Source organism: Drosophila arizonae, chromosome 3, assembly GCF_054131065.1.
Source record: "Drosophila arizonae isolate 15081-1271.41 chromosome 3, UAZ_ARI_1.0, whole genome shotgun sequence".
In the NCBI taxonomy this organism is placed as follows: domain Eukaryota; kingdom Metazoa; phylum Arthropoda; class Insecta; order Diptera; family Drosophilidae; genus Drosophila; species Drosophila arizonae.
The window spans coordinates 13,254,361-13,270,663 of record NC_142923.1 but is presented as its reverse complement, the minus strand read 5'-3'; the positions used below and the strand labels follow the sequence as shown (position 1 = coordinate 13,270,663).

Sequence of the window (16,303 nt, the reverse complement as noted above, 5' to 3'; positions counted from 1 at the left end):
GCTTACATGCAATTTATACAATTTCGGTTTTTGTTAAAATTTACCCCCCACCCTTAATTTCACCCCCTCACCCTCACTTTTGTAAAAAGCGTATTTCAAATACTAGAGACTTGTGCTTTGGCAATTACATGCATATCCATGTTATAATCAAAATCTGAAAGTTTCATGAAGATCGTACGTCCATAAAAAAAGTTATTAAACAATTAAGTTCTCATAGTAAGCGCACACTGCAGCCCATGCGTGTTTATGGGTGGGTGCTTGTGTGTGTATGTGTTTGTGTATGTGTGTGTATGTGTTTGTGTATGTGTGTGTGTATGTGTATGTGTGTGTGTGTATGCGTTTGTGTATGTATGCGTGTGTGTGTGTGTCTGTATGCGTGTGTGTGTATGTATGCCTGTGTGTGCGTACGTGCCTGTGTGTGTGTGTGTGCGTGTTTCTTGTGTAAGCTGAAAGACGCGAAAAATTATTGAAATATCTATTGCTCCAAGGGTTCAGGGGATCTCGTAGTCGAGCAGTCTCGACTAGAGCTTTCTTACTTGTTTAATTTTAATTTTTTCAAATGATATTTTTTAATTTGTTAGCTTTTTTTATTGGTATTATTTTATTGTATTTTATTTAACTTTACAATTGGTTTATCCTTTTATCAGAATTTAGTCTAAGCTCTACATTTTAAGATTTTCCATTGCAAATTATATTTGTATTTACAAAAAGAAATAAGAAATACAAAATAAATATATACATATATACATATATATTATCATATATACCTATATCGAACTCAAAGGATTTCTAGTATTCAAAAGGCTTTTGCTCCAACGAGAAAGCTCATATATCTCAGAATATAAACAAAGGGAACATGACGATATATACATGCATCTATATATATATATACATATATGTATGCCTAAGGTATACCTACTATAGAGCACTGTGAACTAGCGGCTCGTGTTATTCTCTGTTATCAGCAGAGAATGTAATGAAAAAGTGCAAATGCAGTGAATGCAGATATTTGGGTCTGATAAGGACGCGCACTTGGCGCATTTGGCGCACATCGCGTCCGATCCGCTCCGGCAGTTGTGTCAACAGTGGCGAGTCGACAACACACGGAATTATAGACATATGCATACATCTGGTATATCTGTCGACTGTTTATAATGCAAAGTCAAAACCTGAATTGGGGCATTGCAGCAGCTGGTCGAGTCACCCAAGACTTTGTCACTGCCCTGGGCACGATTCCGAACTCGCGCCACGCAGTGTTGGCCGTCGCAGACGTCGAGGGTCCGCGTGCCCAGGAGTTTGCGCAGCGCAATCAAATCCCGAGGCACTACGATGGCTTCGAGGCGCTCTCGTTGGACAAGGAGGTGGATGTGGTGTATGTGGGCACCTTGAATCCCTTCCACTATGCTGTGGTGCGGCTGATGCTCATCCGGGGCAAGCATGTGCTCTGCGAGACACCGCTGTGCCTGGGCCTAGAGCAGGCCCAGGAGCTCTACAAGTTGGCCGAGCAGCGAGGCGTATTCCTCATGGAAGGTGAGTGAATCAACGAAGATGTTGGGATTACCAATTCATAATTAACTGTCCTGGCAGGCATGTGGAGTCGTTGCTTTCCCAGCTATGAACGGCTGCGCGAGCTGCTCCTTGGCGATGCCATTGGCGAGGTGAAACTAGTGAAGCTGCAGCACGGCTTCCGTTTGGCCAATGAGGAGCGTGTGGCCAGCCGCGCCCTGGGCGGCTCCATTACCCTGGACATTGGCATCTATGCGCTGCAGCTGGGCCAGTTCGTCTTTGGCTCGGCGCCCGTCAAGATCATTCCCAGCGGCACTCAGCTGAATGCGGAACGCGTCGACGTTCAAACCGAATTCATATTGGACTATGGCGATAATCGACGTCTGATTGCGCTCATTACTGGCCTGGAGACTCTGGAGAACGATGCGATCATCGTGGGCACCAAAGGCGAGATTAAGGTGAGATTACCGCACAAACAGCTGTGACCTTCCCAACCCGATGAGAATAAAGTGTTGACACTGCACATTTAGGGTATAGTCAAGTGATTTTGAAAGGATTTCTCAGCAAATTCCAGATAGTTTTATTTGTATTTATTTACTTTATATTATTTATTTATTTATTTTTTTTTTTTTATGTGGCAAATCTTCAAGCTTTTCTCTACTCACACACGAGATTAGATTATATTTTTAAAAAAGATTTTTCATTAAAATTCTCAAAGCCTGCTTTTGTATAACAATTTCTATTACAACACTTTTATAACTCGCTTTTTCAGCTCTCCAACTATTGGTGTCCCACCCAGCTGACGCTGGCTAATCATGCGCCCGAATCCTGGCCACTGCCCAGAGCCAAATTTGATTTTCATTATACGAACTCGTGTGGGCTGCGCTACGAGGCGGAGGAAGTGCGTCGCTGCATCGAGAAGCGTCTGCTGGAGAGTCCCAAGTACACGCATGCTGATAGCTTGGAGGTGATTGCTATTACGGATCAGATACGCAGTCGAATTGGAGTTAACTATGATAATGTGCTCGGAAGGGATGCCTAGAGAGATTTGGAAATGAATATGCATTTATATGAATTTAAAAGAATATATATATAGAACATATTATATATGAATGTATATATACATATATAGTTATAGTTACATATAGTTATTTATATATGAATATATATATATACATATATAGTTATAGTTTTGTTTTTTTTTTAATTCTATCAAACTTTTATTCTCAAAAGTTGATTGACGCTGAAGATCCAGGCTCAACTTAATTCAACAATATATTAAATGCATAGATAAATATGATAACTAAATAAATATTACTATAATGTGAAAAAAAAAATACAACTATTTATGCATTTTTATATACACATCTCTAGGCGATCAAAAAACTTGAGGGGTCTACAATCAGATAAGGTATCAGAACCAAGAGAAATTAATAGTTTAAGATAGCATATCAAATTATATTATAATCATAAATGATAATGAAAAGAAATCATCTTGAGTTGAATTCATGAGAATCATATATATTATGCAGTATAATATTACTGGCCAAGCCGAACTCTACTGAATTTTAAAATATGTTTTAGGCTTTTTTTTAAATCCCAAAATACCTAGAGAAATAATATTTGATAAGAAAAGCCTTTACTACACATGTAACTCTTAATTTAATGTTCAATATATATGACTTTTATGAAGTTATAAATAAAATAAAATATTTTTTTCTCATATTTTTGTCTACAAATCTAAAAAGTTTTTAAAGTTATTGAAGTCTGCATAATTTTCATAAAAAAATAAAATAATAATAATAAACCAGTTTCAGTGAAAGGCCGCATTATAGCTTTTTCATTTCAAGTTTCAAGTCTGTAGCCCTTATAGGCTTCCAGATTGACTGGTTTATAGATAAGGTCATAATCAAGATGTTATAACAGTTTGCCACGCCCACTTCGAAATTCAGAAAACCTGCCCGGTTTCAGGTCACGTATTAAAGAAATGTACAAATCATATCATATATTTTTGTATTCAATATTTTATTTAAATAATTGCAATTACTTTTTACTTTTTATTTAGGTTCATTTTAAAGTTTTCTTTTCTTTCTTGTTTTACTTTCTGCTTTTCTATTGAAGTTTCTTTTTGTTTTGCTGCATATACATAAATATTACTAATTCATGTCTAATGTGTGTTTGTTGTTGTTGTTGTTGCCGTTGGTTCATTAAGGCTAATCAGCTAAGGTCAAATCGGGAACTTAAAAGCTAAGGGAATACTTATGAACAGAAGAATTAAAGAAAAAAAAAAAACAAACATTTTACAGAGATTGAAAATTAATTTACGAATTTAGTTTTCAAATGTAAATGCAAAGCAATAAGTTAGTTCAAAGACAATTAAATTGAAAGCTAAATTGATTAAAAGCAAATCACTTTTATTGGATACATTGAATTGTTCAAGGCCCAGCTGGATTAAATTCGTTGAAACAACGCTAGACATACGGAAGGAAGTGGTTGCAAGTGATTTTCTGCTCGAGCGGAATACAAAATATATTTATATATATCTACATATATATTAATTGTTATTTGTTGTTGGGGTAAGGCGAAGAGAGAGAAAAAAATACATACTTTCCAAACCTAAGCAACGAAGTGACTAAATTACAATTTTTACTTAAGACTAATTAGAGTTGTAACAATTAAAACTGATTTTATACAAGGCGAGCCGGACATTATGCATATCATGCATAACGGATGATTTCCAGCTGCCAGCTGAAGTTTTGGTTACGTCAGAGACGAAGGAAGGCGGGCGGCACGTTGGGACGATGGTGGCCCGAAACAAACATTATGTTGATAGATCCTAAACACGCATTTTGATTTAGACGCTGCCACTTAAATATAATTAAGTCTTCTGCTGTGTAAAATTGCTATAAAAACTATCCACAGTTTTTGAGAAAATCCTGTTTCAATTGCTGTTGCAGGACTCGATCCCGATGCTGGATTCCAGCGGTTGGCGCGGCTGCGGCGTTGTGGGCACAGCGATCAACTGCTTGTGCGGCTGCTGCGGCTGTTGCTCCACAACTGCAACGATGGGCGTGGGATTAATCAACGGCGGTGGCAACTCCTCGAATGTCATACAGCTGCGCTGCGAAGCCTCCTCCACAATGGGCGGCGTATCAATTGAATCGATGTCGGTGCTAATGGTGCTGTTGGAGTTGGTGGTGGTGTTGCTGTTACCCCGGCTGTTGCCACTGTTGTTGTTGTTGTTGTTGTTGTTGTTGTTGTTGCTGCTGCTGCTGCTGCTGTTGCTGCGCACAGTGGTATAGCCTTCGGAGACAGCGACCAAAGCGGCGGTGGTATTACGATTGTGCTGCAATAGATCATTGATCTGCGAGATGCGTGATGAGCTGTTAATGGGCGCATTCAAATTGATAAAGTCCACCGGAACGCTGCTCGTGAGCCGGCCCAGGCCCGTGGCACAGCTGCTGGCCGTGATGGCTAGGCTGCTGCTGGTGCTCATGGTGGCAGCGGCGGTGGTTTCCAGCACATTCGCGTGCTGATATTGCGTGGCATTCGAGGCGGTGGTGGTGGCATTACCGAAGGGCGGCACAGACGGCACCGCGCACGAGCTGTACGCGCCGGGCGAAACAATGCCGCCCGACAAGGTCGTCGTCTGTTGATAGGCATTGTAGGAGTTGAGCTGCAAGCAAATGAATCTGTTATAAGTCCGTCCCTCAGTGAATCATCTTCGCACTCACCTGTGTGCTGCCATAGCTGACGGTCGGATGATAGGTGGGCGTTATCAGCTCACCATACGAGGGCGTGGCATTGCTGCCGCTCGTAAAGAGGCTCGCATCAAGGCTGTCCAGCTGCGGATAGCCGGCAGCATAGCTCGACTGATGCGCCGCGCCACTGCTGCTGCTGCCATTGACTGTGGCTCCAGGCGAGGCTGTCGACTGACCCGGCGTCTGCTGCTGCGTCTGGTAGTAGCTCGACTCAGGCGTGTAAGCTGGCGAGGCATAGCCGGAGCTGTAGTTGGACTGCGGCTGCATGAAATAGCAGTGCGAGGCGGCGGCGGCAGCAGCAGCAGCGGGTGAAACGACACCAGCACTGCTGCTGCTGCCGGAGGCGCTGCTGCTGCTGCTACCATAGACAGTTAGGCCGCTATTGCCAGCGGACGTCGGTGGGCCCTGGCTCTGACGCTGCTCCATGTCCAGCCGCATGACGGTGTGTATATAGTGGGTGCGCACGCGGGTAGGATTGAACTCGACACGTCCCACGGTGTTGCCGCAGGCCTCGCGCGTACAGCCGCACGGGAACATCGCTCGATCCACTTGGCACTTGATGCCCGCCTGGCTGCAGGCGCACGTCTCCGGGTCACAGAATTCGCGACACGAACAGCCGCACACCTCGCGCGAATTGCGTATATCCTTGCAGTCGATCTTCTCGCTGGCGTCAATCTTTCGCACTCCGGCCGCTTTGAGCAGCGCCCGTCGTTGCTTGGGCGTCACCGGCTGCAGGAATCCGTTGGAGCCATCGTCCGCATCGGAGCTGCTGCCCTCGCTCAGATAATCCTCCTCGGACTCCTCGCTGTCATCGCTGCTAGAGCCGCGCGTTTGCAGCTGCTGCTGTTGCTCCTGATTCTGGCTACGATGAGCACGCCTAAGCTCCGCCGCGTGCTCCGCCAGTGTCATCGTCTTGAAAGCAATGTGCCGTGCGCCCATGCCCAGAGTACAGCCGCCGGCTGTGGGCACACAGCTGAAGCCCTGCTGCCGGGGAAAATAGTAGACCTTAACGCTATCAAAATTGATGCAACGCTTCGAGCGCTTCTGTGTACTCGAACAGCAGTTGCTGCTACTGCTGCTGCTGTTCATGTCCGGCACCAAGGCCAGCTCCATGGCAACGTCGTCCAGTCGCCGCTTCAGATTCGAGCGCAGCGGCTTTTGGGAGCCGTTTACTGATGTTGCTGTTGCTGTTGTTGCGGCTATTGTTGTGTTGTGTCGATCGTTCTCGCTGCCCAGTCCCGAATCGGAGCCACCGTCGCTGCGCAGCTCCTCTTCTTTGGTCTTTGTGGTTGGCTGGATTACAGCCGTTGTTCCATTGCTGCTGCAGCTGGGCAGAGTTCCGACGACAAGGCCGCTGCTGCTGCTGATGTTGTCCACATTGCTGACTGGCGCTGGCGTGTCCAGCTTGAGCCACAGCAAATTACCGCTGGTCTCCGCTTCCTCCTCTACCTCCAGCTCCACCTCGTTGTCATCCTCGCGCAGCAATGGTTGCGTGAAGTCATCTATTGCCAGCGGATCCTCGGATATGTTGTCCGAGGCGAGCGATGAATTGAGCTCGCTATCGCTCAACACAATAATCTCATTGTTGGGAAAGTTTTCCAGCTCCAGATACTGCTCCTCCATATCGTCCTCCTCCTCCACTATCAGCGACACCGGCTCGTGCGCAAAGTCCGCCAGCTCATCGTCCAGCTGCAGCTGCAGCGGCAGCACAATTTTCGACTTGGCCGCATGTACTTTGCTGGCATCGATAATTGATGTTTTTATTTGACGCTCAATGTCGTCATCCTCGAGCTGTTGGCCCGTGCCTCCATCCAATGCTGGCAATTGCAGCTGCTCCTCCAGCACCAGCTCCTTTGGCTGTTCCATTCTATCTCCACCGCCACCTTCAATTCCACCTCCACCTCCGCCTCCGCCGCTGCAGCTGCTGCTGGTGGCTTCATTGTCGGCATTCACGCTGTTTGTGCTGCCGAACATGGTTCCATTGCTGGCATTTTTCTGTATGTACGTAAAAATCTTCTTGATCGGACGGAACATGCTTCTCATGACCGCCCCCAACGGCTCACCCAGCTGTTGCTTAGTTCGTTGGCCTCCGTGCAGCTAAACGTGGCTGTCGCAACAGTTCCATCTGAAGAGATAGAAATTGGGAATAAATTTGTGAGTGAAGTTAAAGTGAATTTTGATGAATATGTATATATGTAAATATTTTTTGTGTAATATTAAATTAAATAAATGAAATAAAAGCTATAAGACTTAGGATTAAGTTATGCCAATAATAAATTATTAAAATATAGTTTTTTAATCATAATAATAATATATGCATTAGGTTCATATTGAAGTATTATAACTTCAAAAGAAAAGAAAGTTATAATATAGTCGTGTTACTGCAATATTATAACTTAAACAAATATTTGTAAAGTTTTGTACAGTAAAGCCTTTCATCCTGGATCCTGCTCGTCATTTCAAGGAGGCTAGTTCAAGTGTTAAGATTTAACAGACAGGATTTTTAACCTCTTTAAAAAGTAAGCTTAAGCATCGATATCTGAGAGCCTATCGATGACATAATCAAACAAAATTGACTTTTGACAGTATTAAAAATAGTTTCAATTGCTTTAATCGGCCTGGCAAAGAGTTTTTGCTTTTCTCAATTTGTGAAAAAAAAAAAAAAGAAATTATTAGTTCGAAGCTCTAGATCTAAAATAACGCTTTCTTAGAGCAGTAAAAGTTTATATAAAGTATAAAGACTAAATTAATTTAACGTAAATCACAAATGGAAATATTAATTGAGATTGGCCAACTCAAGAAGAACAACGGCCACGTTAAGAGTTTTCACTCTGCAGCTCAACTATTTCATGTGCACCAGAAATAGGTAAAACATATTCTTTTAATGCACTTAATAAAATTGACTGCTTCGAGCATAATTGTTTGCTTTTGTGAGTAATCACTGTACTGTGCAATTTGTCTGCGTCGATATTGCTGGATCAGTCAGCAACAAAATTAATTCATTTACTTAAGCTATTCATCAGTTTATGCCTCAGCCTTAACAATCATTTTATCTTTTATAGTGTTGGACAGATCACGAAATGAAAGTTCTTGCGCTACAATTCCGTTTTCCGTCTTGTCTAAAGAGCTGTTGTTGTTGCTGTTGCTGGTGTGTGGCGCGGTAAGGCAAAGGAAAATTCCGAACCAGCTAGATGTATGCAGTGTGTGTATGCGAAGGGCACGCCTAGGCAGGCACACAGCGCCACGTGCAAATGCAGTCAGGATTAGTAAAAAAAAACTACATTTTTCCTTTTACCTAACTTACGCAGCTATCTGGTATGCAACAGCTTGCGGAAAATGAATTTAAATGAAATTGCAATGGGGCGGGTGTAAAAAAATGCAATGAATTTCATATGAAAATTTTTTAAGTCGAAGCAAAATCAATAATTTGCACACCTTTGATCCGATTATTTAGGACAGTGCGCTTTGATTGCGCTTTTCCGGGGCACTTGATGCAAATTTGCAAACTCCTTTTTCGAATTTGCGTTGCAGCTGTGAAAACTACGACGAAACGCAGGGAGACCGCAGTGTACGTGTGTGTGTGTGTTTGAGTGTACGAGCAAAGGAGGCGCAGAGCACAGATCACAAATGTCAATGGCTATGTGTGTGTACGTGAGCAAGGGACTTCGCAACAAGACGTGCACAGTGTCTATGTATTGCTGCCGATCACTATTTAATTCGTTTGCACGGTTGTTTGGTCGCACTTTTGACGTTGAGCTTCAATTATTTAATCAAATCCTACTTCTTCAGATTCTCGATTAACGTTTTCACTTCTCGCCTCGCAATGTTATTACCATTTACTGCCATTCACAAAATACTCAAAATGATAGTGTGACCATTTAAAGCAAAAATACCGAAAATACCAACACTGGCATATAATTTGCAAGCTTTGTCGTAATTGGTCAAATATGACATCAAATCAATGCACGGTAATCAAACGCCACGTAAAGTGTGAAAAGAGAACTTTATCGATAGATGGACATTTTAAATATGAACGAATGGACCACATGCTTCGCTCATGAATTTGGTATTACAGAATTTGAAATACCCATTATTATTGTAGACTAAACTGATGCATAAAAATAAAATTAAAAAAAAAAAAAAAAAATTGAAGCGTATGCAGATATTGATTATTAATTTCGATAGCCCAATAATCAAAATCAGAGCAATCGAATAGAAAAAATATTCTGTATTGAATTGTACAGCACAAATATAAGTTTAATTGTGATTAAATTCCACATAGATCTGTAGTTGATATATTAGTCCTCTTATTGAATATACAGATATATTAGAAATACAGATATATTAGAAAAGTTCAGAGCTAAGGTTGGCCTGATATACTCCTTAAATATGTATATTTTCAAAATTATAACTTAATTTTTAAAATACCGAAATTGGAATATTGTATAGATGATTTTATGGAAATCGGTTGCTTTCAATCGAAAGTCACGATAAAGATACATCGAATGAGCATCAATCAATATCGCCAAAATGTACATCGAGTATCCGATGTTTTCTTACATCACTAATAAAAATTGTAAGTGGATTCAAGTTCAGCAATAATCCAGGCAAAATTCGCAAAAAAAACAGAGTGGTAAAAACAATAATACTCGCGGACTGCACCCAAAACTAAAGGGCCGACAGAAATAGTGCAAGTCACGTCTCACAATACGTGCAGCGCAACGAAATTAACAAAAACAAGACCTAAAACTGTGGAGAGTCGTGGGGATAGATTCAGTCGCTGTCTATCTCTCTCTGCGTGCGTTTGTTTCCAAGTTTCCGTGGCTGTGCTACGTTCGAAAACGCAAATAAGAAATCGTAAATCACAGTCAAACACAAACAAAGAGTGAGTTGCAGCAGTAAAGTGTACAAAACGTTGTTGTTACAATTAAAGTGCGTAACAAAAAGTGAGAGCATAGAAGTGCATGTGTAGAGGGCGCTGTTGTTTTTCCATTAATTAAGAAAGTTGTGTAAAATTTTTCATGTCCACCATTACAATCGTCATCGATAGCTGGCGCTGAGTAGCAAGAGAGAGAAAGAGAGCGCGAGCAGCAATCAATTCGCCCCACGAAACACACACACACGGGCACATATTCACTGATACATGCAAATACTGCTACTCTGCGAGCCTGAGTGAGCGAGCGCGATAGCTGTCCCTGAAATTGGGTGCGTTGCATGCGAAAGCATGTGAGTAAGCAAGACAGAAAGAGTTCTCTCAGAAGTATTGGTGCTTAAATGCAGCGCACAGTGGCCACATATAGCGCAATAAATGTGCGTTTGCTTTTCTGTATGATAACCAAAGGGCAATATAACTGTGAATAATAGAATTACAGGTGCGGGAAAGTGAAGAAAGGCACAGTCTAGTAATCAGTTGTCTGCTAAGCTTTGCAGCTCTTAGCCCTGTCCACCTGCTTCTTTGTTCATTCGCTTTTTGCGTCTTAGAATGTGGAGCTCATTCTATGAATGTGTGCATGCGTATGTATGTGTGTGTGAATATTTGTTTGTTTGTGTGTGTTTACGGATTTATCTACAATCGTTGCTTATCGTCATGCCAGCTTCAACGCCCCCGCTTTATGAGGCCTTCCTCTGATATTTCCACCCTGAGCAAGAGCGAAATTGTGAAGCACTCTGTGGCTTAATGTAAACAAAATCGCATATTTTATTTCCTTTGTTTTTGTATCCGCCTTTTTAATGCGCTGTCATTAATGCTGAGGCCGTTGAAATGAACAAAAATTATGTCGACGTGTTTGAAACGGAACCTATAGGGGTTTGTTTTATCTTTTCTTCTTCCAATTTCAATTATTACACTTGTTGACTTGAATTTGTACTCGTACTATAGTAATTATTTAAATATTTGTGTATATTAGGAGTTGATATTGTTACTACAACTAGCTACAAATATATATGTAAATATTTGTGCTTATAGTTTAATAGAATCATAAATTAAAATTTAACAAAACAAGTTGCAGATTCCATTGATCGCAGATTATTTATAAGCAACGTTTTTATGTCAATGGCTCCAATTATAGGAGTGCGCTCTCTTTTGGTCTTTTCCTTTACCACTTGTTCTCTCTTGTGGCGTGCATGTGTGCGTGTGTGTGTCAGCCGTTTCGTTTTCTGTGTGAATGACGCATCGTCAGCTGTTCTCTAGTGTTGCCTACGGTAATTTCCGGACTTGTCGCTATACCGTTGTTTTATATTTTATTGAATTTTCCTTGAAGGGGTTGCGCGCTGCTTGTGTTCTCTGCTCGACGTCGAATGCTTCCCTATTTCCTCCGTTCGGTACGATCAAAACAACGTCCTTTAAGATTCATAATTGTGTGTGGGGAGGCCAGCTGTTGGAATTTCCAGTCGTGTTTGCAAAAGCATTTATCAATATTGTTCATTTAATTTACAATGTTTGCTTTTTGAAATCATGTGATCTTTTGATTAATTAAAATCGGAATCGAGCTTTGCTACAAGGGAGACTTTAATAATGTATCTCTAATACAATTCAGATTAAATGCAACGTCGCGACATCACGACAAACAGAATACAAAAAAAAAAAAAAAACAAGTGAAAATTTTTATTTCCAGAGAGTGAGAGAGAATGAGAGAGTAAAAAAAAAAAAAATAGCGACACTCGCATTCATACATTTGGCATATTTGCGAGTGTGAGTAAGTGTGTGTAAGTCGTGCTTGACAACTTGATATTTACTTGTGTGTGTTTGCACTTTGCTCTAAAGCGCCAAAACCTCAACGGGTTTCACACACACAGCATACAATAGACAACGTAAAAAAATGTTAGTGCATCAAGTTTTTACTCGATTTGCGCTCACGTTGATGCTGTCTGCCTGCATCGTCGCTGTAATATTGCTTTGACGCTTAATTTAATAATACAACAATAACGAAATGCGCCGCATTTCACTTTCTCTGCTTTACATTGCTGCTGCCTGCCTGCCTGTCCGCTTACCCGCTGCCCCCTGTATATATGTAATTCACTTTGCATTGATTTTTGTCGCGCTCTTTTGTCATATAGTCCAGCAATGCCTTGCCTGTACTGGTACCCGCAGCTGCTGCGGCTCCTCTCTCTCACTCTCTTTAACATATCCGCTTTTAGCCTGTTCTCATCAACACGAGATCCGTGGTTATCAATCTCACTTCCAAATCTGTTTCCTCTCTTGTCACTCTTCTAGTCGGGATTTCTCTGTACAGTTTAGCAGTTTGCTGTTAATTAATTGTACAGACGAAATGTAAACGCGTGTCTGCGTCGCGATCTGATTTAACTTAAATTAAACATAACTTTTACAGAGAAATTCTTATTACTTATGCTACTATAATAAATATGATTCATAGCAAGCAAATTTTAGACTTCCTCGACTTTACAATGGACCTTCTCTCGTGTTATCAATGTGTGCTTTGCGGCATAATTTAATGCTGGGGAATTTTGTGCTCTGGTGAGAATGCAAATCCGCAAGCTCTACTTATGTTGACTAACATCATTGAAATTTATGTAAATTACATCAGTGCCTAAACCAAATTACTGTTTCGGTAACACTGTTAGCCTTTACTTTACAGACCTATACTGTTTTTTATAGGCGCGTTTTGATTAATTTTTTTTTTTGTATTATTTCTGTAGTAGCTAAAGTGAGCAAATTTGTTGACTATAATATGAGTAACTCAGATAAGATAGACATTTAACTGATAACAATTTACATTTGTCTAAATTTCTGTTTTGGTGAAGTTGGAAAAAAAAAAAACAATTTTGTAACCAGATGAGTAAAGTCTTAACACTTTTGTATTTATTTGCTTTAAAAAAACTGACACACAGGCATGAGAACAATAATTGCGCCTAAACATTTTTAAGGTTTCGCCTATTGTGTTGCGCGTGTTTGAAGTATTTTTAGTTGTTCCCCTAGTTGCTCTTTGCTTATGTTGTTGTGATTAGCGCAATTCGCAATTAACTGAATGTATGTATGAGTGTGTTTGTTTTGTGTTTGTTGCTGACACGCAAGTATTTCTCCTCCACACAAATTCTTAACATTGAACTTTGTTGTTCAATTAGCATATACTGTACGTACATATATTAAAATATATAGTACAAACCCAAAAACTTTATGAAATGTATATTGTGTATTTCAGTTATTCATTTATAACATATGTATGCGGTCATATCTGATTGTAGATAAGCTTTCGGCCTTCAGTCGGCCTTGTTTGAAGAGCCTTAGTATTAGTTAGCTTTTGCTTGAAAAGCTCTTTAATTTAAATTACAGCAACTTTGAGTGTTTTTTTTTTTTTTTTATTATCTTTCATTTGATACTTTCCGAAACATTTATAATGGGGCGTTTCTGATTTATATTCTGCCCCTTCAGTTCATCGATAAGCATTTCTCTATATAGAATATGAGAATATGTTTAATTGATTTCGATTAGCACCGATGCAAATACTAAGAGGCGCTGCACGGCCAATGACGTTGACAGCATTATTAAATTATTTATCAGCAGCCGCGAAATTCTCACAAGCTTGTGCATTAATATTTATTCTCTTTTCTAGATTATATATACACATACACGAGCAGACAGAGACAAAGAGAGCAAGATATACCGAGAAATATATACATACAGAGAGAGAGAGAGAGAGAGAGAGAAAGATCTGGCCAGAGAGATTGAGAGAAAATTGAATCTGTTTTGACCGTCCGGAACAAATCTCGCATCAAAAGGCTTATTCCTACGTTTTAAGCGCAATTATAGCATCAACCACAGCAACAGAAAAATAATGGCAACAACACCACGCAGCGGGAGCTCCAGCTCTGGAGCCGCACAACGTCCCAATGGCACCTCGCAGAATAAAAGTTGCCAATTCAAATTGGTGCTACTTGGCGAATCGGCCGTTGGCAAATCGTCCCTGGTGCTGCGCTTTGTTAAGGGCCAGTTCCATGAATATCAGGAGAGCACGATAGGTGCGGCCTTTCTAACACAAACCATTTGCATAGAGGATACAGTGGTCAAGTTCGAGATCTGGGATACAGCCGGTCAGGAGCGGTAAGACTAAAAATAAATGGATGTTAAGTTTAATGCTAATATTAGTGATTGTAGCTTTTTTTATTGTCATGTTGAAACTCAATTATAGTGTAATTAAGAATGTTCAAATTAATATGAATTATGAATCTTATACACATTTATGTTATTCCTATAATGATCATAATTAACATTCATGCTTATGTTACCGTTCATGTGAATATTAATGTTTCAAATAATCAAATAATCCAGAATATTAACATAGGCAATAATTTTATCTTCAATGTATGTGGAATTTAATGCTTCAATGTTAATGTACCCCTAACTGTTAGTATCATGTAAATATCAGCATTTACATTCATTTCAGTTTTCATTCGAAATTCAAGACTTCAATGTTCTTGTAAACATAAATGTTTACATTAACATTCATATTGCTGTACATGCTAACGCCTCTAGGTAAATGTAAATGATAATGCTTTTAGCTGTTAAGGTTACCTGATGTGAATGCTAATAACTCAATGTTATTGTAACCATTAAATTAAATATTTATGCCTCACTTAACATGATTGTTCACCCCAGCGTTAAAATGATTATATTGTATACGAGGCTGGCGCGAAAAATTGAAAGCCGTTAGAAATATATAACAATATTTATTAGTTTACTTAATTTAATTGTTTATAACTCTTTCAAACATTTGTCTAAAATAATTTCTCATTTTGCAGGTATCACAGCTTAGCTCCCATGTATTATAGAGGTGCGCAGGCCGCCATCGTTGTCTATGACATACAAAATCAGGACAGTTTTCAGCGTGCAAAAACCTGGGTCAAGGAACTGCATAAACAAGTGAGTAAACATGGCGTTTGATCTCTTCTTCATTCTCTCTCGAGTGATCGAGCAGAAGCGAAAAAATGCAGAATATGCTCATAAACACAAATGGAATTATTTCTGTCTGTTTTATACACATATGTATGTATATATATTTAATGAATTGAAGCTTTCTGCTGTGCATTGAACTCATTTATTGTTTCCGCCATTGTTTACGGCTCATTGCATACATTACGAAATTATGGACACTGCAATATTTTTTTAAAGAATAAAGTCCAAGATAAAGTGCTTGATATCCAATTCGTAATAAATTCTAGGATATCTGTAATGCTATTGACAACAAGCTTATGGATAGGTGATCTTAAATAGTTAGCTGAGCAAAAAATACCAAAAAAACCTAAAAACAAAATCACATTGAAACGTAATAACGTAATATTTACTAGTTGAGTGAAAGGGATTTTATGATTAGGATTTTTTATAGGACTCAAACGCTGCGTTACAAAATGGAGAGCAAAGATAATTGAAAGTAAATTTAATGCTTAAGGTGAAACTGTTATGAAATCTCGGAATAATTAAAGAATGTGGATTTTATTTACTATACAAACAATATTTATATTATTTTTGTAGGCCTCACCGAACATTGTCATTGCGCTGGCTGGCAATAAGGCGGACTTATCGAACATTCGCGTAGTGGAGTTCGATGAAGCGAAGCAATATGCAGAAGAGAATGGTTTGTTGTTTATGGAAACGTCAGCGAAGACGGGCATGAATGTCAATGATATCTTCTTGGCAATTGGTAAGTAATGAATCATAATTTAATAGAATGCAAATAATATTAATAATAATATCTGTAAATTGTTGTACAGCCAAGAAACTACCCAAGAATGACAACAATCCAGGAACTGTTATAAAGCCAAATGGAAACGAATCAACTCAAACGACGAACAACTGTTGCAAGTGATGTCCCTTTGTAGGTGTGTGTTGTGTGCGCCCATCAGCGAAATTATTTGGATCGTATAGAATTTCAATTTTAAATTGGTTGCTTTTTGTCATTGCAGAAAATGAAATTTCCAACGAGAGATTTGAAAAGTTTATGCTGATAATTATAAATAAAATCATTATTTAAAATTTAAAACTAATGCGGGCTCATAGGGGCAAACAATTTAATTTTCATGAT

General features: G+C 39.8%; 3 protein-coding genes across 8 annotated transcripts; 2 read left to right on the top strand and 1 right to left on the bottom strand.

The window, feature by feature from the left end:
* The first annotated feature begins 1,049 nt into the window (after positions 1 to 1,049).
* On the top strand, positions 1,050 to 2,695 carry LOC108609472 (trans-1,2-dihydrobenzene-1,2-diol dehydrogenase). Its single transcript, XM_089465157.1, has 3 exons — positions 1,050 to 1,530; positions 1,588 to 1,964; positions 2,279 to 2,695. The coding sequence occupies exons 1-3, from the start codon at positions 1,155 to 1,157 to the stop codon at positions 2,546 to 2,548; spliced, it is 1,023 nt and encodes a 340-aa protein (XP_089321283.1). The 5' UTR covers positions 1,050 to 1,154; the 3' UTR covers positions 2,549 to 2,695.
* An 817-nt stretch (positions 2,696 to 3,512) lies between these two features.
* Axud1 (AXIN1 up-regulated 1) lies at positions 3,513 to 9,148 on the bottom strand. 2 transcript variants are annotated; one of them, XM_089465155.1, is made up of 3 exons: positions 8,703 to 9,148; positions 5,241 to 7,392; positions 3,513 to 5,182 (listed from the first exon to the last, which is right to left on the bottom strand). In XM_089465155.1, the coding sequence occupies exons 2-3, from the start codon at positions 7,308 to 7,310 to the stop codon at positions 4,448 to 4,450; spliced, it is 2,805 nt and encodes a 934-aa protein (XP_089321281.1). In that variant the 5' UTR covers positions 7,311 to 7,392; positions 8,703 to 9,148; the 3' UTR covers positions 3,513 to 4,447. The 2 variants fall into 2 exon arrangements, with proteins under 2 accessions (XP_089321281.1, XP_089321282.1); XM_089465156.1 differs by having other exon boundaries at positions 9,101 to 9,125.
* Positions 9,149 to 9,708: 560 nt separating this feature from the next.
* On the top strand, positions 9,709 to 16,261 carry LOC108610655 (RAS oncogene family member Rab5). Of its 5 annotated transcripts, none has more exons than XM_089465162.1 (6): positions 9,709 to 9,843; positions 13,838 to 14,325; positions 15,024 to 15,144; positions 15,754 to 15,922; positions 15,993 to 16,100; positions 16,185 to 16,261. In XM_089465162.1, the coding sequence occupies exons 2-5, from the start codon at positions 14,060 to 14,062 to the stop codon at positions 16,085 to 16,087; spliced, it is 651 nt and encodes a 216-aa protein (XP_089321288.1). In that variant the 5' UTR covers positions 9,709 to 9,843; positions 13,838 to 14,059; the 3' UTR covers positions 16,088 to 16,100; positions 16,185 to 16,261. The 5 variants fall into 5 exon arrangements, with proteins under 5 accessions (XP_089321288.1, XP_089321287.1, XP_017858359.1 ...); XM_089465161.1 differs by having other exon boundaries at positions 9,770 to 9,900; XM_018002870.2 differs by lacking the exon at positions 9,709 to 9,843 and adding an exon at positions 9,907 to 10,152.
* The last annotated feature ends 42 nt before the right edge of the window (positions 16,262 to 16,303 follow it).